Source organism: Juglans regia, chromosome 11 (assembly GCF_001411555.2).
Source record: "Juglans regia cultivar Chandler chromosome 11, Walnut 2.0, whole genome shotgun sequence".
NCBI classification, from domain to species: Eukaryota; Viridiplantae; Streptophyta; class Magnoliopsida; order Fagales; family Juglandaceae; genus Juglans; species Juglans regia.
In genome coordinates, this window is record NC_049911.1 from 35,584,829 (window position 1) to 35,607,878 (window position 23,050).

General features: G+C 35.9%; 2 protein-coding genes across 3 annotated transcripts; one reads left to right on the forward strand and one right to left on the reverse strand.

The window, feature by feature from the left end:
• Nucleotides 1–166: 166 nt before the first annotated feature.
• On the reverse strand, nt 167–6,867 carry LOC109001807 (potassium channel AKT1-like). The gene is made up of 12 exons (XM_018979239.2): nt 6,455–6,867; nt 5,838–6,203; nt 5,236–5,293; nt 4,822–5,139; nt 4,048–4,293; nt 3,780–3,878; nt 3,674–3,706; nt 3,390–3,575; nt 2,772–2,966; nt 2,608–2,683; nt 1,244–1,843; nt 167–781 (listed from the first exon to the last, which is right to left on the reverse strand). The coding sequence occupies exons 1-12, from the start codon at nt 6,676–6,678 to the stop codon at nt 453–455; spliced, it is 2,730 nt and encodes a 909-aa protein (XP_018834784.1). The 5' UTR covers nt 6,679–6,867; the 3' UTR covers nt 167–452.
• A 2,978-nt stretch (nt 6,868–9,845) lies between these two features.
• On the forward strand, nt 9,846–18,258 carry LOC109001814 (cytochrome b-c1 complex subunit 7-2, mitochondrial-like). Of its 2 annotated transcripts, XR_004802740.1 has the most exons (5): nt 9,923–10,092; nt 10,197–10,354; nt 16,972–17,019; nt 17,816–17,955; nt 18,174–18,258. XR_004802740.1 is itself a non-coding variant. In XM_018979254.2 (4 exons), the coding sequence occupies exons 1-4, from the start codon at nt 9,999–10,001 to the stop codon at nt 17,882–17,884; spliced, it is 369 nt and encodes a 122-aa protein (XP_018834799.1). In that variant the 5' UTR covers nt 9,846–9,998; the 3' UTR covers nt 17,885–18,258. The 2 variants fall into 2 exon arrangements, 1 of the variants encoding a protein (XP_018834799.1); XM_018979254.2 differs by having other exon boundaries at nt 9,846–10,092; nt 17,816–18,258.
• Nucleotides 18,259–23,050: the final 4,792 nt, after the last annotated feature.

Here is a 23,050-nt window from a genome sequence, read left to right on the forward strand (position 1 = left end):
TTGGAACAATTTGAAAGATAGGATGGGATATGGCCGCTAAGGCTATTGCCAGCAGCCAACAGAAGTTCAAGATTAGGACAAGATAGTTCAGAATCTAATGGAAGATACCCAGACAATGAATTTCCCATTAAGGAGACAACAAACGAATTTGTACGGTATAGATTCATTGCTAGTAAGAAACATTTTTATAAGCTGTCGTCTGTAATTGTCTTACATTGCAGGAAACCCAAATCCCACTTGTAATTCGGCTTTCTTCTAACAACCCCCCAAAATCTATATAGGTGTTCAAAGAAATAAGTTACAAAATATGGAAGTAAAAAGGCGAAAAGAAATATCAGAAGAAAGAAAGAAAGAAATATCAGAAGAAAAAATTCAATGTACGTCTGTCACCCTCCCTTGGCTCAAAATGCTCGTGGAGTATTGTATCACCAATTGTAAGAAGTATAACTGCCCTAACGACTCTCGGAGGAGGACCCCAACTCTTGATCAGTCGTGTGGCATTTTTCACTTCCTGTATCGCTAACTAGAACAAGATAATCACCATCTCTAATAAGCTCTATATCTTCTATTTCAGCTCCTTCTTTAGTTAAAACTTTGGTTGGAGAGGTCCCAAATCTTTTGGCACCAATATCAAGTAGTTCTTGAAGGGAATGAGGCAGGAACACAAGCTTTCTAGCAACTTCATCTTTCTCTGGACAACTAAGAGTCACTCTAGCTGGGAAGTTGTTCATACTCCGCATACTGCCAAAACTTGCCGCAGATGTAAGAAGTTCTCCTCCACCTGCATGTTTTGAAGTTTCAGTTTTCTGTGAATACTTCAATTGGAAACTTAATGGTCACTTAAATTTATCTAAGAGCATCAACAGCAGGTGTTCAAGATCACAAAATGAGCATCAACTACATGACAAGATTTACAGTTTCTTCAAGTTACACTCAGCTCGGCTCATTTTAATATAAACCAACGGTATTCGAGATCGTTTATTTATATTAAAAAAGAATTGAAAGGATTTCTGAATATTTCTCAATTGACAGTATGTGCTTTCTTATTTCAAACATGCATTTATTGATTCCTCAATCAAGTTTTTAGCTTGGTACATGATCTTGATATATTGACAACGGCCGAAGTTAACCACACCAGTGTATGACACCCAAATCACGGTAATGATATTCTGACTCGGAAGGTGATAGAATTTTCAGAGGAATCCTAACAAAGTATGCAAAACAGATCAAGATGCAAACTCACCAGCATTAGCAGCTCCAGAATTAGCAGCAGACATGACCCCAAAAAGTGAATTGCAAAAATTGTTAGCCCTTCGCCTTGGACGACTATCTAACCATGTCACCTCCCGGGTAGCTGGAAGGCTTTCATGGACGTATGGAAGCATTGTGGGCTCACTCTGGTACTTCCCAAGGAATGACATACCTGGTTTCTTTCGAACTGGTGGGATAGCTGGTGGTTTCTTGATCTCTTCTTTCTTGCTCTGAAACAAGTCCTTAATATCTTCATGGCCCTGATGATCCGCCAAAGCCCTAGGGGTCCATCCATTTATATCTGGTTTATCAATGTCGGCTCCTTGGTCCAACAGAAACTTAACTATCTCAGTACTTCCTTCACATACTGCTGCATGAAGAGCTGTAGTCCCATTGCTATTGGGCAGTGTCACGATCCCACCATATTGGACAATGTCCTTGAGCAATTCCAAGTTGTTACGCTCAACAGCAGCGAGTGCATAATTACCCACATCGCCAGACGATATCTCTGCTCCATTGTCTATGAGAAGTTTAGTCACAGATTCGTGCCTCCCCGATATTGCTTCCCATAAGGGAATGCTGCCATCTGAATCTGCAAAAAAGAAAGAATAGATAACGATGAAAGCCAATTTATACAGAGAAACGGCAATGTTTCTTCTTTTTTCTTGGGCAGATTTTGAAGAGGCACGCAGCCTCAGTTACAGGGTAAAGAACCTTGAACCTGGAACCCCACCGTCCGTAAGGATGGAGGGAAGCGACACGCCAAGGTCATTGGCAATAAACGGCAATGTTTTCTCCAATATAAGCTCAACTCAAGTCAATTAAATATTCCATATATGAAATCGGCTATCTACAGCTGCGTTTAGATGTTGGGCTGAGCTCAAAATTTTTTTATAAATAGTAATGAGTTGAGTAGTAGAGAAAGTTACGTGGAGTCCATCTAAATTGATTTAAAATGTATTTGAATGTTAAGATGAATTTAATACTTTTATGAAAAATTAAAAAAGGTTATGTGTCCACATATAAAAATGTTTTAAGTTGAGAAAGATTGTGGGTTCCACATGTAAAAAAGTTTTGAGTTGATATAAGTTTAGTAATTTAAGAATTTGATATTTGGATGTTAGACTTAGTTTAAAGTTAAACTAAATTCAACTGGCTCAACTAAGTTTGGAAACCAAATGCAGCTTAATCTCTATTTTATAAATTAACATCAAGTCTGGCTTCCCAATTTGCTAAATCTATATTAAGAAAGTATAAAATCGACCTAGAAAGAACCTAGAGGAGCAGAAGGAAAAAGATTATAAGAACACGCAAATGTATCAAGGGATACATATTTTGCCACACACTAGAGGATACCTTTGATGTTAGGATCTGCTCCATACTCTAGAAGTAGAACTACACAATGCTCACTTCCATTAGCTGCTGCAGTGTGCTGTTGCAATGGAGCAAAGAAAGCTCAGCCTCTGATTCAAAGATTACCTTGAGGAAAAAAATGCGTATAGAAAAGATGATCTCCACACCAGTGCAGTCCGTCCTCCGTTGTCTGTTTCATTTGGATCTGAACCACGCCTCAGCAACTGAAGCAGCAGTAGATCATCACCTCTGGCTGCTGCAAAGCATAAACTAAGAGGCAAACCCATCCTGCCCTGGGCAAGCATATGCTCTGTATCTATTAGAACTCCTTCCATCAGTGGATCCCTCAAATCTTTCAAATGCTGCATCAAATGAAAAATTCCATCGATAAAGAAGATAAATATTCCTCCTCTTGAACCGTACAACTATCATTTAGTTAGACTTGTACATCTTTTCTTCAAAATCTTATTATTGTTATTATTATTATTATCAAACACAAATAATTAAATTGTTGTGTTGTATGACTGAAGCACTTGGAATAATGGGAGGAACAAGGTGTCCAACTTAGCCTCATTCCTTGAAGTAACATCCCTCATCTTCATTTCAAAGAAAGAAAACTATCCCAAGAAACCACTCATTTCATTTCAAAGAAAGACACAGTAATATTAGGAGATACAGAAACCCAAAGAAATGAGTATTGGTAGTTTATATATCAAATAACACCCCTCCCCCACCCCTATTAAAAAGGGAAAAGGAAGTGAATGGGCGCCAAAACCTTTACTAACCTGAAGAAGATTGTTCATGATTATTGTCCCATCTCCAACATTTGCCTGTACTATATTTAAAAAAGCGGTACGGTTCAAACGCAGCAGCTGACTCAATCGTTTGGTCCGTACTGTAAACAGCTGGGGCCTGTAACAGAGCATGCCTATCTCACCAATAACATCTCCCGTCGCAGCCTCGCCAACAGTCTGCAACCATCCGTTACTTAGAACATGTTAAACTCCTAGACACCGCAGTGAAGCAAATGGTGAAAAAATTATAAAAAGATATCTATCATTTTACTTGCCTTTTCTGTTCCGTTTCTCCCCACAATGAGTTCCTGGGAGAGAGAGAGAGAGAGAGTTTAATGACTAAGTACAGTTTCTCTTTCGTAATGGGATTTTAGTTCTTACCGCAGCACCAGTAACCAGTATGTACAAGTCAGTGGGCGCTTCATTCTGCAAAATCACATCTTCTTTGGGAGGAAAATATTCAGCCTTCATCTCCGAGACCTTTAATACAAGAAATCAAGACAGAAATTAAACAAAGTGTGCGAAATATAAAGGAGACCAGTTGGTGGTTGGAACTTTTAGATACCGTTTTCTTGTTAAATCTAAAAACATAGTTTGATACCCCATGAAAACACCATCAAAGATTATGAAACAAAGTTGGCAGCATTACCAGTTGGAAAAGCAAGTCATGTGATACCCCACGGAACAAGTACACCTTATCAACAAGTGAATAGAAGAGAAAGTGTGAGATACTAGAACGAATGGCTTTAGGAAGGGAATCAAGAATCTCTTGCTGCTGCAGCCCTTCTGAATCAGTTCTGAACTTCAAACATATATTATCAAGCATCTGCTCTTGCAAGCGAACAGGTAGGTCATTCCTTTGTGCAAAGCTCGTGGCCGCTTGAATGGTGTCTCTCTGAAATTCCATACAAATGAGACCGCTAAAATAAACAAATTAAAAATTCGAGAGATCTCAAATTATGGGTGCTCATTTAATTGAAAAGTTCGCAAGGGTTATTTATAAATTTGGGAGAAACTCATTATGCTAGGACGATTATAAACAAGCTTATAAGCCCTTGCCAATATCATAGTCAAGTAAAGTAACAAGAGATTGCAATAGAAAGTAGAAACTACAAATATGAGAGAGTAGATTTCATTTGTATGTCGAATCGGGGGCCATTCACTTAGAAGTTGCAACAACAAGCAGGGCAAAGTGGCATTCTAGCTAATTAAGTGATTCACTTATCTAACTCGAGCACCTTTCAGAAGCTCAAATTTCTTACAACCATCATGGAGAAAGAAAATCCATCCTCTAGGAAAAGTAGCATGAAACAAAGGGTTTTCCCCAAAGCCAATTGAACCATACTTGACCAAAAAAAAAGCATTCTGACACAGGAAAGCATTTATCCACTCAGAAAATAGTATTAGGAAAGAATTTACTCACAAATCTCCTCGTTCGACTGGTCCCATGGACAACCAGATTTGTCATATTTCCAATAATATAGGATGTTAGACCAAGATCAAAAAGCATGTAGAAGATATCAAATATCATTTCCTTGGTATTCGTAGCATGCAAGTCACCATAGCCAGTGGTTGTAAGAGTGGTAATGGACCAATAAACCGAGGTCACATATCGGACAAACAAACGCTGATCATGAAAGTTTTCCAAGATAAGTGAGATCCATGTCCTACTTGGGTCAGTATTTCGTGCAGCAATAAGATAGAAGCAGCAGGCTGCACAATGAACTGCAAAGAGAGTAACCTAGAAGGCCGCAAAAGCACGATAAGATATATATATCATTATTGAGAATCTCGACACTTCAATGGAAATGACCAGATATTGATAGCAGATACTGACACATATAAGCTTTGCACATCGAACCCAAAAGTAGCTGAATTTCCTGTCTTTTTCCAATCTGACATGATCAAAGAAGAGAATTTCATGAGCAACTACTGTAAATAGACAATCTGGGGAAGGAGGGAGGGGACGAAAAATAACTCCTAAGAGAAAAAGAGGCCACTTCTTTCATGATGCACTGAAATTACTTTAGGTTGATGCATAATATGGGACATTAGGGAATACAGCCAGCTTGCATTCCAAAAGCAACTCCAGAAAACCAAGTGTATAGATACATGAGTATGAAGGGATTTGTGCCCCTTCATGTTTACCCTCAGGGGACTTAAGGAGATGAGTCTCCTTGTATTGACCATCATGGAATTTGTTCTCAACTAAACAATGGACACTGCATCCTTTTTAAATTATATTACTCTTCAGGAGATAATACATTTTCCACCCACGAACAACCAAGTATTTTTCACTTTGCATCCCAAACTACCAAAAGTTTCAATTTGCACCCTAGATACCTAGCTTATTTTCAAAATTTCAACTTTGATGGAGATCTGGCCTTTAATATGAGCCCAATATTGTGTAGAAATGTCGATATGGGAATTCCCAGTTACCTGGCAAACATTTTACTAACCCTTCGGAGACGCCAGAGGCGGAGCAAATTGAAGTACCCGTATGTTTGTAGGGCCGGGGGCAATATACTCCTAGCAGCTTCAGAAGGGATTGTAGAGATGACATCGAATGCCAACCAAGTCCTGGTGTACCTCCAAGCAATCAGTTTCCGGTTGTCAATGAAGAGATAAGAAGCCTTATCCAGGTATGCCACAAAGAAAGTCAATACAATGTCAACGGCGAAAAAACTGTTGACAACATTATCGATTACAGCAAGAGGTCCCCTTGGTTTCTCAAGGAACCCAAATTCAAACGGAGATACCCATGCCGTGTAGAAGACTAGAAACACCAGAAATGTCTCCCAGAGTCTGCAATATCAGTCAAAAGAGGCGTGTCTAGATCATTTCATCTCCAATAAATAAAACAAACATCGTTTGAAGTACACCACGATATAAAACGAGCAGTTTGAATCCTAGAAAGAAGCAACATAGCCGCAAAAGAAAATGGCAAAAGATTCAACAGGAGAAGAAATGGTAATTCAATCGATTATTTAACAATCAAAGGAAGAAAATGAGAGAGAAAGGGAGAAGGAAAGAGAGGAAAAGGGGGAAGAATGAACCTGTAGCGGGGATCAAATGGGGAGACAATGAAGGGTCGGAGCTTGACGTGGCGAGTCTTGAAAGCGGTGGCCCCGAGAGGAGGAAGAAGGCCGGCGGTAAGGCTGTAATGGCTGCCATCGTCCCTCGGGGGCTTCTGATCCTCTGCTCCTCCTCCTCCTCCTCGCCCGCACATCGAATTTCTCAACACCCCTCCCAGCTTCTGCCTCGGCTTCGGCGTCGACATTGCCCAGTTTTAGCTCCCCGATCTCTATCTCTCTATTTCTAAATCATGCAGCCATTACTTACACCAGACCCAGCACCGAGGTTAGGTTCTCTCTCTCTCTCTCTCTATCTCTCTCTCAACTGTTTCAAACCATCGTTTCGTTTACGTCCCTTCCGTTTTACAGTTAGGACGAATGTCCCTCCAAAAACTGGGTCGTCAAAATTTCAAAATTACCATTTTATATCTTTTTTTTTCTCATAAATATCGAAGCTTCTGCACTTATTCCATTTGTTAATTTGTCCATAAAAAAATATTCCGATTGTTAATTCAGTTCTAATAAAAAGAAATTTGTTAATTCGGTTTATCTCTAACTAGAAAAAGCATAAAAATAGTATTCTCTCTTAAATATTCCAAAAATAAAATAAATTTTTTTAAAAAATTAAACTGAATATATATAGATAAATACTAAGATCTAGTCCTAAGGCTAAACGTACGGATCGACCTGATTTTCATTACCTGTAGATATACTATGAAATTAATTATTGTCCCAGAATAGATTTAATTAATAAATCTATTTGCTTAATTTCTCACCTTTTCCTTAAATTTGTATTCGCTTGTTTAAGTTAATTAAATTAGACCATTTTAAAAAATTAAAAAAATAAATGAACTCCTTTTTTTTAATTCAACCATATTATATATAAAGACATACATTCTAGAAAGACTAGCCACTTATCTTATTAAAATGTATATTTATTGTCAAAGGCATATAACCTGATGACATAACACTCAAATTTTTAAAATGGAAGTTTTGGATTCAACCCTCCTTCCCGACTCAAAAAAAATATATATATATTTATTTATTATGATTTTTCAGTTTTCATTAACTTGAGAGAATATAAATTATTTATATATATATAAAGTATTCGTCCCAAAAAAAAAATCCAAATATAGAAACTATAGATCTTTATTTCAATGCAAACGACAGTAGCTGAAAATAACATGTCGTTTGACTATAAGAAAGCAAGGAATATTAATCGGTTTGCCTTTGAATCAGTTCCCTCTAAAGTAAATAATTACCTAGATCCTCAATGTTTCATGGGCCATGCATGCATGCATGCAGCCTGATGTGAACTAGATTTCCCAGCAGTTTCTGTACGTAGTTCAGCGGGCGCCCAGGCAGGTGCATGCGATCATTTTCACTCTCATAAGTGTTTTCCTCTCCCACCCAACGGCATCGGCATCTATAATTCTTTCATATTTTATAATTATAAACATATTTTATAATTTATTTATTTTTATAAAATCTCTCTTAATTTGCAAATAGTTAGCATCACATCATGTATTCTGATGAAACTTCCATATATGCATGTAGGTACCTACGTAGCTTTAAAGGAAAGGCAATGACTAAAGCAGTAGCAAGTACTGGCCGTAGATCTCGATCGTAATTGATATGATCATAAACATGCAGTAGCAGTACGCACAGCTCTGCCGACAAGTACATCTGATCTATGTTCAGCTCATTGCTGTCGTCGTCTCCATATCAAGTAACCGCATTCATGGCCAAGAATCGAGCACGCCCATGCATGCATGATTATTGAGGAATTATTAATCCTATATGAAAATTATTTATTTATAATCAATTAATGTCAACAAAAAAATTAGTTATAAATAATCTTTTAATTGTAATAAATTAATCACAAAAGCTCATTTTTTTTATAGGGAATTTAACTGCATCTGTATGTTTAATAAATTTTTTATGTATAATAGTAAGTTAAAATAGTTTTGTGAGTTTTGTGATATCTATCTAAAATGAATTTAGATATATTTTTATGTTAATATGAGTTTAGATATATTTATGAGAAGTTATAAAAGATTATAGATCCCATGTGTAAATAAGTGTTGAGTTGAAAAAAGTTATGGGTCTTATATGTAAATAGGTTTTGAGTTTAGACAAATTTACCTATTTCACTTTCACAAAATTTTTCATTCCATCTCATATCATCTAATCATTACAACTTTTTTAAATTTTCACATAAAATAAAATAAAATAAATAATTCAACTTTTTAAAATTTTAAAATAAAAATAATATTAAAAAAATATATTCTAACAATATTTTATTAAACTTTCAATTTTTATCTCAACTCGTCTAATCTTACTTGTAAAAACAAATTATATCTTTGTGATTTAAAAGTTAAATATTTAGATGTTAGAAGAAGTTTCAATCTAAACCGAACTCAATTCGGTCAATAAACCAACCATTGGTCTATATTCTTTGGACATTGGTAGCTCTTCAAGTAACGCATAATATATATTGCATATATGCTATTCATGTGAGTTGTGAGCCTTTTTCTAGATCTTTCCCTTTTCCTACGTTTGGTTGGAAATTCATCATGTGGGATATTTGAATTTTGTGATCGTAAATTGTGTCAAAGATCACGTACATTTGCTAAAATCTGGATGGTCGGCCATCTATGATCTATATATGTTTGTCAGTATTCCCACATCGACAATCATGTGTACAGTGAGATTAGTTTGTCCAAATCATCTCAATTTATCTCATTTATTATTATAATTTTAATAAATTTTTACATAAAATATAATAAATAATTCAATTTTTTTAAATCTCATAATAATAATAATAATATTAAAAAAATATTTTAATAATATTTTATTCAATTTTTAACTTTCATCTAAAATCATCTCATCTAATCTCACTATCTAAACTCAACCTGAGCCAACTTACTGCATCGGCCAAAAAAAAAAAGGTTTTAAATAAAATATATATTTGAATTAATCTCAGATGTTCGAACACAACAATTTGAGATTGGAAAAAAATTATTATTTATTATTTATTTTGTCATGCATGTGCCAATTGATATGACACACTTTAATTGCAACGATTCATTATAAACTATAGGATGATTTATTAATTAAATCAATATCAAAATTAGTAAATTAATATATTGAGATGTAATAAATATCGCAAGTTACTGAACAGAATTAACAATTCCTTAATAATCCTTGTTAGAGCTGATATGTAAATTATTTTTATTTTTTATTAAAAAAAAAATGATATGTGCTATGGTTGGGCTTTACTGTTACAAGGACCTTGACTTTTAGTAAATTGATAAAATTGCCTTCTCAAGTTTTAAATAGACCAAGACTGTAAGACCTCTTCGTTTATAGGCCTCATTTTGGTCTACTATTGGGCCCATGAATTGATAATGGGCCTAGTTTAACCTCTTCATTGTTTTTTTTTTCCCCCCCACAGAATATCTGCCTTCTGGAGGACGAGTCTTTCTTTCCGAAGAGATTTACGATTGCACATTCCGACGCAAAGATGTCGTCTTTTTTGCAGACATTTCTGGACCCAAAGAAGAACTGGTTCGCAGCTCAGCACATGAAAACCCTATCCAAACGCCTCCGCATATACGGTCCGCCTCTTCTCCGAAACCCTAAATTTTCCTGTCCTCGATGCATATGTTTATCCACTTTTTTTTTTTTTTTCCTTTTTTGCATAATTTGAAATGAAATATAGGGCTTCGATACGACGATCTATACGATCCGTACTACGATCTTGATGTGAAGGAGGCACTGAATCGGCTGCCAAGGGAGATAGTAGACGCGCGCAATCAGCGTCTCAAGCGCGCCATGGACCTCTCCATGAAGCACGAGTTCCTCCAAGAGAACCTTCAGGTTTTCTTTAACTCTTTTCTTATGTTAAGAGTATTTTAAAAAAAATTATTATTGTTATCTCTGTAGCAATTAACTCAGAAATGCACTCAAACTCTGATCTTCGAGGGATCAGTTCCTCCAAGAAATCACTCTTATTAACTTTCTTCAATGCATTACATCAGAAATACATCCCTTTTTATACACAATCCAGACGTTAAGTCAGTTAGAAAGGAAAGGGTATTCTAGTACATTCAATCAACCAAGTAAGGCTACAGATGTACTTATACACTGCTTAATGACATGTGCCACCACGTGCATAACTAACTGCTGCCTGCTGCACTAACCCTTCAGTCGATGGCTAGCTAACTTCCAGACTCCTCTCTTCGTTTCATCCCTTCTTCTAAGTACACATAACAATTTACCAAACCCCAAAGACCTTGCCCACAAGGTCAGGATACTGCCTTCTCAATTGTTCTACAGGAACCCATGTAGCATCTTCCTCAGAAGCCCCACGCCATTTAATCAACAATTCAATAAATGGTTTATTATCATCATAAGTCATTCTTCTCTTTTTTTGATAAGTCAGAAGTCATTCTCCTCTGCAACACTTCCTCATGGTCAGCTCGAAGTGCACCATGAGAATCTTGCAATGGTAACACAGTTGAGACGGTCTTCAATGGCCCAACATGCTTCTTTAATCTGGACACATGAAACTAGGCTGAGCACCGACAATGTCGGAGTCGGAGTCGGAGTGCCCCGCCTCCGACTTCGACTCCGACTTTGTTAGAGGTCGAATCCGACCTCCAACTCCGGCTCCAATTCGCATAGCCTCCGATTCGACTCCGACTCTGACTCGTCGGAGAGGAGTTGGATTTGGACTTTTTTTTTTAGCTCATTTGAACTTTCAGTTTGACAATCTTGGACTCTTACTAATCGGATTTGGGCTTCCATATTTCAGTTTTTTTTTAAAAATATTTTTTCAATTTCAATTTGATTATAACGTAACCAAAATTGAAAAAATAAATCATTGTACAAATTATTGTTATTATACATGTTAATATTTGTACATTAGTATTACATGTTATTATACATTGATTATTATATATTACTAGTACATGTTATTATATTTTAGTTATTATATATTAGTATTACATGTTATTATAAATTTATGTATTTGTGTTTATACACAATACATTAGTTATGATATAATTAGTATTACATGTTATTACACATTAGTGTTACGTGATAGTAATAGTTAATAATATGGTGTTTACATAAACTAAACTATTATTAGTGAATTTAGTCTGTTTATATTATAGTATAAGCATATTATTTTATAATAATTTGCTCATACTAGTATATTATTGAATTTAATTAACTATATAAGTTATAGTTATATAAAATATATATGATTAACATATAAAAAATACATATATTTTTATAAAATATGTACAATATCGGAGTCGGAGTTGGACAATTGGAGTCGGTAAATCGCCACCTCCGACTCCGACTTTTTTGTTTAAAAAAACTCCGACTCCAATTCCGACTTATCAGAGTCAGAGTGGAGTCGGTGCTTAGTCAGATTTTCTGATTTTTTGCTCAGCCCTACATGAAACACTGAATGTACAGCTGACTCCTGTGGCAATTCCAGTCTGTATGCTACTGTCCCAATACATTCCAGCACCTTAAAGGGACCACAATACCTTGTTGCTAACTTGGGATTCACAATAGCTCCCACAATATGGTATTTATACTTCTGCAATTCCAAGTAAACCATATCACCAACTTGAAACTGCATGTGAACATGCTTCTTATCATATTGTTGCTTCATGTTAGCATTTGCTGCCACCAAATTCTTCCTCAATAATGAGAGAATTTCTTCTCTCAATCTCAACTCATGATCCACTGCCTCATTCTCAGTTGTGCCAGCTACATACTGCAACAAAGTAGGAGGGGTCACACCATACAAGGCCTCAAATGGTGTGATCTTAGTTGTTGAATGTACAGACGTATTATACCATCATTCTGCCCAAGGCAGCCAATGGCTCTACTACTTAAGTCTATCATAAACAAAGCACCTCAAATACTGCTGCACACACTTATTAACAATTTCAGTCTGTCCAATCTAATTAAGGATGGTAAGCAGAACTAAAATGTAATTTTGTGCCATGCATCCTAAAAAGCTCATTCCAAAAACCATTGGTGAAAGCAGCATCTCGATCAGTCATAATTGTTGCAGGCATTCCGTGCAACTTAAAAACTTGTGTAATAAAAAGCTTGGCTACTGAGGCTGCATTATAAGAATGGGACAAGGGTAAAAAGTGGGCGTATTTCGTAAATCTATCAACTACCACCAAAATTACATTAAATCCTCTTGAATTAGGAAAAGCATCAATAAAGTCCATAGAGATATCACTCCATGACCTCACAGGAATTGGCCATGGCTGTAACAACCCTGCTGGTAGCAAATTCTCCACTTTACATTTTTGGCATACTTCACATTCTTTAATATACTTCTTGATGTCCCTCCTCATTCCAGCCCAAATAAAATCTGTTTTGGCCCTCTGTAGAGACTTCTGGTATCCTGAATGCCTTCCAAAAGCACTGCTATGTATGAATTGCAGAATCTGCTACTTCAAAGGGGATTTAGCTGACAGAAATCACCTCCATTTTTTTAATAACAATCCATTCTTCACTGTAAAGGCTTAATTCAGCAACTCTCCTTGTTGTAACTTCATGCAAATTCTAGAAATCTCCTCATCTTGCAAGTTTGAATCTTTCAGCTGTTGTAGCCACATTGGATTTAGGACTGTAACAGTAGATAACATTGCCTCACTCTCAACCATCTCATCCCTTCTTGAAAGAGCATATGCATCCACATTTTCTCTGCCTCTTCTATACTCAATAGTAAAGTCATAACCCATTAACTTGCTGAGCCATTTTTGCTATGATGGTGTCCCTATCTTCTACTCCAACAAAAATTTCAAATTTTGTTGGTCAGTCCTGATTACAAATGTAGTTCCCAAGAGATAAGGCCTCCACTTGTTTACAACCAATACCAATGCCAAAAATTCTTTTTCATAGGCACTTAAATCCAAAGCTTTGTCTTTCAAAGGCTGACTAAGGAAAGCCAAAGGTCTTCCATTATGCATCAGCACATCTCCAACTCATTTACCTAATGCATCACACTCAATCAAAAATGATTTAGTAAAGTCAAGTAATGCTGAAATAGGTGGTTGAGAAACAACCTGCTTCAATGCCTCAAATGCTTGTGTAGCTGAATGTCCCTAGTGAAAAGCATCCTTCTTGAGCAAATCAGTAAGAGGAGCAGCAATTAATCCATAATCCCTTACAAATTTTCGATAATACCCAGTCAATCCAAGGAACTCCCTCAAGGATTTAATAGACTTGGGCAAAGGCCACTCAACCATGGCCTTGATCTTGGATGGATCAGCCTACACTCCCTCAGCAGACACTAAATGTTCAAGATAATCAATTTATTTACTACCAAATCTGCATTTACTTCTTTTAGCAAACAGTGTATGTTTTGCTAAAACATCCAACACCAAAGTCAAATGCTGCAAATGATCCTCTTTAATCTTACTGTATACCAAGATATCATCAAAGAAAACTATAACAAATTCTCTTAAAAATGGCTGGAATACCTCATTCATCAATGACTGAAAAGTAGCAAGAGCATTGGTTAAGCCAAAAAGCATAACCAAAAACTCATAATGGCCTTGATGGGTTCTAAATGATGTCTTCTCAATATCAGACTCCCTCACTCGAATTTGATGATAACCAGACCTGAGATCTAGCTTGGAAAAAATGGTAGTCCCACACAACTTATCAAGGAGCTCATCCACCACAGGAATAGGAAAATTGTCTTTAACAATTTCCCTATTCAAAGCTTTATAATCAATGCACATACGCCAAGAACCATCATCTTTTCTGACTAGGATGATAGGTGAGGAAAAAGGAGATTGGCTACACCTTATTACTCCTGCCTCCAGCAATTCCTTAAATATTTTTTCAATATCAGTCTTTTGTACAAAGAGATACCTATATGGCCTAACATAAATAGGCATTGTACCCTTTTTTGAGGTTAATTTTGTGGTGGTGGCTTCTCTTGGGTGGCAAGCCTTTAGGCTCCTTAAAAGCTACAGAAAACCTCTCAAAATCTGTTCAATTTCATCATCAACTTCTTCTGCACTACTAGTCTGCTGCTGCTGTATTAATTGTAAAAACATGCCCTTCCTCTCAATTGAAGTCAGTTGGCAAATATGCACATCTTCTACTAATTCTGATTTAGTAGCATTCATCCCTCTAATTGTCACTGACTTCTTGTTCTGCTCAAAGGACATAGTAAGGCCATTAAAGTCCCATAACACAGGACCTAAAGTTCTTAACCACTGAATCCGTACCACCACATCACAGCCCCCAAGAGGTAACAGGAAAAAATCAGTACTGAACTGGTTTCCTTGCATATGAAACTGTAGCTTCTCTATCATTCCTGCACTTCTCATTCTTTCTCCATTTGCCACTCGCACTTTAATTTGCTTTCCAGAATCAACTTCTAACCCCACTTTCCTAGCAAACATGGGATCAAGGAAATTATGTGTACTGCCTGTGTCCACTAGAATGATCACAGAAAAGTTTTTGAACTTTGCCATGAATTCTCATGGTTCTTGGGCTTAAAGATCCTGCAATAACATGCAGAGATATCTCAGGAACTTCACACTGTGTTGGTAAAATATCAATACTATCAACATCTTCTATAAACTCACAACCTTGCACCTCGTCTCCTCCAAATAATCCCATCCCTTTCATCACAAAAATTCTGGCCCTCCTACACTTGTGACTAGGGTTCCATTTCTCATCACAAAAATAGCACAAACCCTTTTCTCTTACTTTCTTTCGTCTCAGCTGGACTCACTTTCTGCACAGGGAAGCCTTAAAATTACTAGCTCTCCCTACAACAGTGTTCTGCTTTCTTCCCACATTGTTGTCAAATCCATTCACTCCTATAGGAAATAGTACATAAGAAGCTTGATAACTTCCCCCCTTATTTCCCCCACGAGCACTAAGAATGTACTCCTCTTGAATCTTGGCAAGGCCAAAGGCAGAATTAAGGTTCTAAGGATGTAGCATCCTCATGGGCTGCCTTATTTCATCTTTTAATCCACTCAAGAACATACTCAATTTATAGTTATCAGATAATCCTTTCAACCTATTGGGTATCATCTCAAATTGAGTTTTATATACAGCTACTATAGTGCTTTGTTTAAGTCGAGTAAGGGCTTCCATGGGATCATCATAGGATGAATTCCCAAACCTCAACTGCAAAGCCTCAATAAAAGAACTCCAAGAATAAAAAATTATTGTTTCTTCAGCATCTTGAAACCAAATTAAAGCACTACCCTCCATGTAAAATGATGACATTAAAATCTTTTGCCCATCCGGCATAGGGTACAAAGCAAAATAGTGATTCACTTTATAAATCCACCCCGTTGGATTAGTCCCATCAAATCTGTCTAGTTTAATTGAGCGAAATTGCATACCTCTTGATACACCCATCTGCTCAGAATTCATCTCTTCTTGTCTGCCACCCATATGTTGATGACCCATTCTTCCACCATTAACAGCTTCCAGTAAAACATCTATCTTGGAATTCAATACCTCTAACGCTCCTTGATGGTCTTCTAAATTTTTTCCGTCTTGTTTTTTGATGTTGTTGTAACCCCACTACTATCTTCTCCAACTCTTTGAAACGAGTTCCTTCTGCCATCAGGGAAAAAAAAAATTCTCCCAGATTTTCGAACTGTTCTGGTACCAGTTGTAACAATTCACTCAGAAATGCACTCAAACTCTAATCTTCGAGGGATCAGTTCCTCCAAGAAATCACTCTTATTAACTTTCTTCAATGCATTACATCAGAAATACATCCCTTTTTATACACAATCCAGAAGTTAAGTCAGTTAGAAAGGAAAGGGTATTCTAGTACATTCAATCAACTAAGGAAGGCTACAGATGTACTTATACACTGCTTAATGACATGTGCCACCACGTGCATAACTAACTGCTAACTGCTGCACTAACCCTTCAGTTGATGGCTAACTCACTTCCAGACTCCTCTCTTCATCTCTTCTTCTAAGTACACATAACAATCTCCGTCCGTTTTATTTTATTTTATTTTTGTGTCTAAAATCACTTGGATTTTCTAATGGGAATTTTATTTGTGCTAAAGGTTCTCAAAACAAGCTTTCTGGTATGAAGACTTGGTTTATTCCTGGGGGAAAAATGTCTTTTACAGGTTGAGACATGGGTAAATGCGTATTGGTTAATAGCACTAATAGTCGTTGCTGAAGTTTTTTTTTTTTTTTCTTGACTACTTTGTACTGTTTTTGGGTTTCATGAACTATATCGTTTTGATGAAAAATTAGGTCACACAAGTATTCAGTGATTGTGTCCCCATAGTCTTCAACTTTGTTTCTGGAAAGGCATAAAGGGATACGTGTCATAAGCCTTCTCGAGAGGCTTTCGGATGTGCATCTTTCATTCTTTAAGCAATATATTTTAAGTTTTAATTGTGCTGTCAATTTCGATATGCCTTTATTGCTGTTTTTACTCTTGTGCAGACAATGCAAACGCCATTCAGGAGCTACCTTCAAGAGATGCTTGCCCTTGTAAGTGGAGTTGAAAAATATAAAATGACGAACTTACATGCTTTGCTGATCATGTCACCCTCTTTTGCTGGGATTATCCCTAACATCCTTAAGAATCTCATGATTCTTGTTGTATTTCTAACAAATGGAGATGGGGACAGGTTTGAACCTTACTGATCAAGAAAGTAAGAAGAAAGGCTTCCAAAATATCTATAACCTCAATGGGACTGCTATTATTGACTTTGGCATGTTCTTTCTCGCATGTGTTCGGAGCATCTACTCCTTTCTTTTGATGCATGTTTGTCTAGGTCTAGGCTATGTTTTCTATATTTCAATGGAAAATCGATTAAGGTATTGGATCAAATATGCATAGGATGTCCCATAACTCATTATGATGGCACATTTCCTACCAATGAATTGGTGGACAGTATGGGATGAATTTCTTGGTAATTACCGTATTTTCAAATTTACTGATATAAAGTCACCTGTTAGGTTCAGTTTAGTGTTCAAAGGGTGGGTGGGTCTGAAGGCCCTTGCCTTGGTAAGGTGCCACATCATTAAAACAAATACCGGTAAAGCTTATAAAGTTTGTCCTCCAAAAGCTCAGATAAAAAAAATTGTGTAGATTACCAAGAAAGATGACTTCTTTCAAGAATTTCTTATTAAGTGAACAAAACAATGAAATGGTTTGAGTGGAAGGTAGCGTAATCAAACAGAATCTTCCAGTCAAGATATCTAACCATGACATCAAACATTTCAAAAAAGCAATGAATAAGGTTGAAATATATGATCAAATGACTTGCGTTATGTTTTGCAGGTGAAAAGAGAGAAGGCTGAACGTGAAGCTTTGGGAGCTTTACCTCTCTATCAGCGTACCATTCCCTGAGCATCTTGGTTCCTCATAGCAGTATGGTTGACCAGAGTAGAAGTCTTTATGATATCATGTTGGTACTGGAGGTAAATTCTTTTTGTAGTAGGAATGGGTGATGGTCTATGTTCCTGCTTCGGAATTGGATTTCCAAAATTTTGGTTATTTGGATGGCATCAATTGTTCATTCTCATGTACTGGCTCGCCTTTCATCTCCATAATTGAGTATAACACTGCTTATTTTGTGTTGATGAAAATACAATAAACCTGTTTCGATTGTAAAATGGGTGCCTTCTATTTATGCAAGGATGTTGATCCAGAACATAGGGTTTCCAGTTTTGATGTTCACCGTCTATAGGCATGTTAACAAGAGGGAAGAAATGGCCGATAATGTATGAATCTCTCTCTCTCTGTGGGGAAAATTTTTCAGTCATTGAGCTTGAGTCTTGATCGATCTATTCTGGTTCTGTTTCTACATTTGATGTAACACATTAACCAACTCATTCATAGTCTGGAATTTGGGGTTGCTATCAGATACGCCCGATTTTTAGCAAAATCCGGATGTGTCAGCTCAATAAATGCTTGCCAGTTGCCACTAGATAGCAGCTGTGTGAAATTGAATACTAGCTAGCATATAAATACATAAATACATACATACACTCATATATATGTATATATACATATATGAATCTTTTGACAGTCAGGTGCAATTATTCGAAGTTCTTATCCACCAAACAAATTCACGTCCACAAGCTTCTCCCTCAATCATGCAATGCTATGTTTCCATAAATGTGTGCATCTGCAAATGTTTTTGGTTGTCCATTTTGTACTAGCACCGACCTTTTAAGTGATTGAAAGTCCTGGCTGTTTTATTTGCAATCTCAATTTTTTTTTTAGAAAAAAAAAAAAAAAAAAAAAAGATAGTAGTGGACAAGAGTGCTCGTTCTAGGAATGATTTGGTTGTGGTTGTGGTTGTGGCTGTGGTTGTGGCTAAAACAATGGTGATCCAAGGACTAGTGCAGAGGAATTGAATAGATTCGCCTAATCAGAATAAGATCAACCTCATTGATTTAGGGAGAAAGATTAGTTGCTCATGAAGGGGCAAAAAAAAAAAAGGAAAGAGAGAGAGGGCTATTGAGTTCTGCTGAGGTCCAGACTTTATCTGCAACACAAGCCAAAAGGAACTTTCGAAGCTAAGGACAATGCAAGTTGCAACATCCCCTTACTAGGCGATTCGCTACTTGAACTAGCAGATCAAATAAGGGTTATATTGAAGCCAGTTCTGTAGCTTATAATTTAGGAGTCTTTTGTCATTGCTAGCATTATTTTCAGCTTTTAGGATGTCTATTTCCCCATGTCATAGTCGAAAATAACCATCTCAAGCTGCAATCTAATTCTGATCCAAGTAATATAAAAATAAAATTATATATATTAGTGCTTAGGTCCATTTAAGCCCCGTTTAGAAGTTAGATTTAATTAATTTGAAACTGAGTCGAACACTCAACTCTCCAATCATTAAATTCATTTTAACTCAAAATCTATTTACAGATAGGATTTATAACTTTTTTCAACTTAACAACTCTTGACACGTGGGATCCATACTCTTTTTCAACTTTTCATAAATACATATAAATTTATTTTAATATTCAAACACATATAAACTCATCTTAAATAGACTATAAAGTTCATTCAACTATTTCAACACACTACTATTTATAAAGAATTTAACTCAACATCCAAATGGTACCTTAATTTCTTGTGAACTCTAAATGTTTTTCGCCTTCTTTTTATTTCTTTTCAAAAAAAGTAAATGATATCTCTTCTGTAAATTGGCAACGCATGTTGACGTGTGGAGACAACTTAAATTAATGCTAGCATATGGATGGATATGTATAACTCTGTCGCCGTATTAGCCCAAAGTGAAGCGAGTCAGTTGGCTCGTTCCTTTCTATCAATGGTTAGAGATCAAACGATAATGCGTCAACAAACTCAGACCGTCAACTGTTAGTCGCCGCCGACCGACGCTGCTTCTCAAGTTGACACTTTTCAAATACTTTTTCCTTTCTTCTTTATTATTTATCCGCTTTTTGGATTTTAATATTGTTGTTGTTTGCAAGTTTCATTATAAAATTTATTATTTTCAATTCTATTAATTAATATGTCATAATTTAATTAAGATTATTTATTATGTCAATTGCTTAAATAATAATAATAAAATATATTACATAAACTAGCTGTGTGATTGAGAATAACAAAATTGAAGAAAAATAAATAATTATTGATAAATTTGCAAATATAGGATGAAATGTGAAAGAAAGAGCATGCAAGGGGAAGGTGGGTGACATAATCCATCCATCAAATAGGTACTAAGCATGCGTGAACCTAAAAGTGGATCTCAAGATTTTTCTGTGCCGAGCCCAACATGACACATCATATCAGTCTCTTTGAATCCTTGTCATGTTCATACAACTAAGAATTATAAAGAAAGCGAAAGGAAGAAAAAGCCAGCCCTCTTTTTGAACACCGCCCTTTCCCTTCAAATCCAAGAGAGGGGGCTTTGGAAATATCATTTTACAACTTATGAGCACCAAATCGCAGAATATTTTCCTACTATTTAAGAGATTAAATCGTAGAATACTCTACTATTATTTATTATTTTATTATTAATATTTAATATTTTATTATTATTTTTTTACTATCGTTAATATAATATAGATTGCCTAACTATCCAAAATCAACTTAAAATACCCAAAAAGAGTACTGAATTATGGATCTCCACTTTTTTTTAAAAAAAAAAACAATACTTGTGGCGGAAGATTTTGACAGTGGGTCAATGAGCTCTTAATTTAGTTAATATCATAATAAATTATAACATATTTTATAATACATATTGTAAAATAAGAATATTTTTTAGTATTGTAAAAAGTGATGTATATATCATTTTTCTTCACCAATATGATTCGACAGTATCAGTCTGTTTCAATTAACGTACGTAGGACCAACTGAACCAATGCTCATCGGATCCATCCAACAGCCGATTATCATGGGCTCGCTTATTGATTCAATACGCGTACGTACTAATTATTATTATTTATAAGAATCTAACATATATGAATACCAGCCGACAAGAATATAATCCTTGAACTACCGAATATGGAGAGAGAGAGAGAGAGAGAGAGAGAGATCCTCTGATATCCGGCCGAAGTTGGGGCGTCCACATGGAGGCGATCAGAGAGTCGGCCCCATCCCAATGCTGTATTATTTAATGATTTGAGATCAAGAGGTTGCAGGCCCACATGCGTCTTTTATGGTGCAAGCCCAGAAGCAGGCAGGCCACGACCATTGTGCGTGCTATAACCATGAGATTAGGTCAGCTTCGATTTTCATTGTCTGTCTCCCTATGATCTATCTGTGGGCCATATTTCTGAACCCCACCCTCCTCACTGCCTGGCCCACTTTCCCCGTGATATGTTTCTTGGAGGTTTTTCATGATCTCTCATTTGTTGTTTTCTAGTTAATTTTTCCCCATGATCGATGCAGCTTGCTAGCTTTGGATCAGGGTTTCACTGATTGCGGAACATGCATGTACACTTGATCCATCCATCTGTGTTCATTCAAAATTATATGTGCTGTACTATTACTATTTTTACTAAGTATGATGTCATCATCAACCTTGGCTTCGAGTTCAAATTTGGGATCATGATGCTTGGCTCACCACTGCCTCTGCCCCACGTCCTTTTTATTATCCCTTTTCGAACGAATGCATGCATTATCTTGAAGTCGGCAGATCTTATTATTTATATATAGATTTTTTTATACATCAGTCACTATTTATCTCTATATTATAATTTTTTTTTTCATTGGAGTGGAATGTGGGGTAGTACTAAATAGTAACCGATGATAATAATTATTTTATATATATATATATGTGTGTGTCAATTTTGACATGTATATATACATCAAATTAATGACTGTAGGATTATATGATATATGTGGCAACGACAAATTAGATGATGATGGGCCAAGAAGATTTAGTTCAAGAGTTATAATTTTTTTTATGAGAATTAAAAGAAGGGAAATTTCGGCATGTAGTTCTGCGTATGTGGGTAGTGAGTGTATATATTTGTTTATTGTTATTTTTATGGTGTATAGGATGACACGACAAAGTAAGAGTGACATGTTTCATCGAACAAAGACATCTGGATTTTGGCACATGAGGTAGACTGACAGCTAGAAGAATGGATATTCATATACCTTGGATAGAGCAAGTTCATGGAAATTAGTCCAAACCCATGTCCGGCCAACATACTTAATAATCTAGCTAAATTTACACGTTATTTATATATGAAATATATATATATATATATATCACACAGCTCAAACCAACTGTATTAGATTAGCTGCACCAAAATCCAAAGAAATATTAAAGAGTATTAATGGTATGTATAAACCACAAATTGATAAGTTTAAGTCCTTTATTCAAAAATAAATCTCACTAAAAAAATAATAAAACTTTTTACACCTTTTAATCTAATTTTTTATATATAAAAAAAGAAAAATTCTAGACGTAAATATCATACCCATGTATACTATTTAAAAATATATAAATTTATTTTCTTATCTTCATATTTTATATTAAATTAAAATAAAAAAATAAAAAAATAAAATTATATATTTTTAAATAATATATAAAAATATGAAACTTCTGTATTGCATAGAAATCGTCACAAATCATTACTCAATAATAAAACAACCAACTTGTAAGCCGGTTAGTTGGCAGGATCGACAACTCTGCCAAGTTTAGGGAACTAACGTTCTAATCTTTGTAATTAATTATATCGGGACTCGGGAATCCAAAACGCACATGCATTTAATTTTTATTAATTCGTATTGTTTGGTATAATTAATCCTTATAATAACATGAAGATCTCCTTTATATAGCCTTTAATGCATTATTATGACCCAAATGACCCGTAACTACGTACCCGATCAAAAAGTAAGCAAAGCAAAAGGCGGTGTCGAGGGTGGATTTGCATATCGGCTTTGGGAGAGGAAAAGTGAAAACCCATGTGACTTCGAACATCTTTCTGTCTTCAACCTCCCCCTAGAAGACGTCTCCATCTTAGTCATATTACTATTACTACTGGCAAAACAGATGTTTCGTAGAAATCCGAGGGCTTCTTG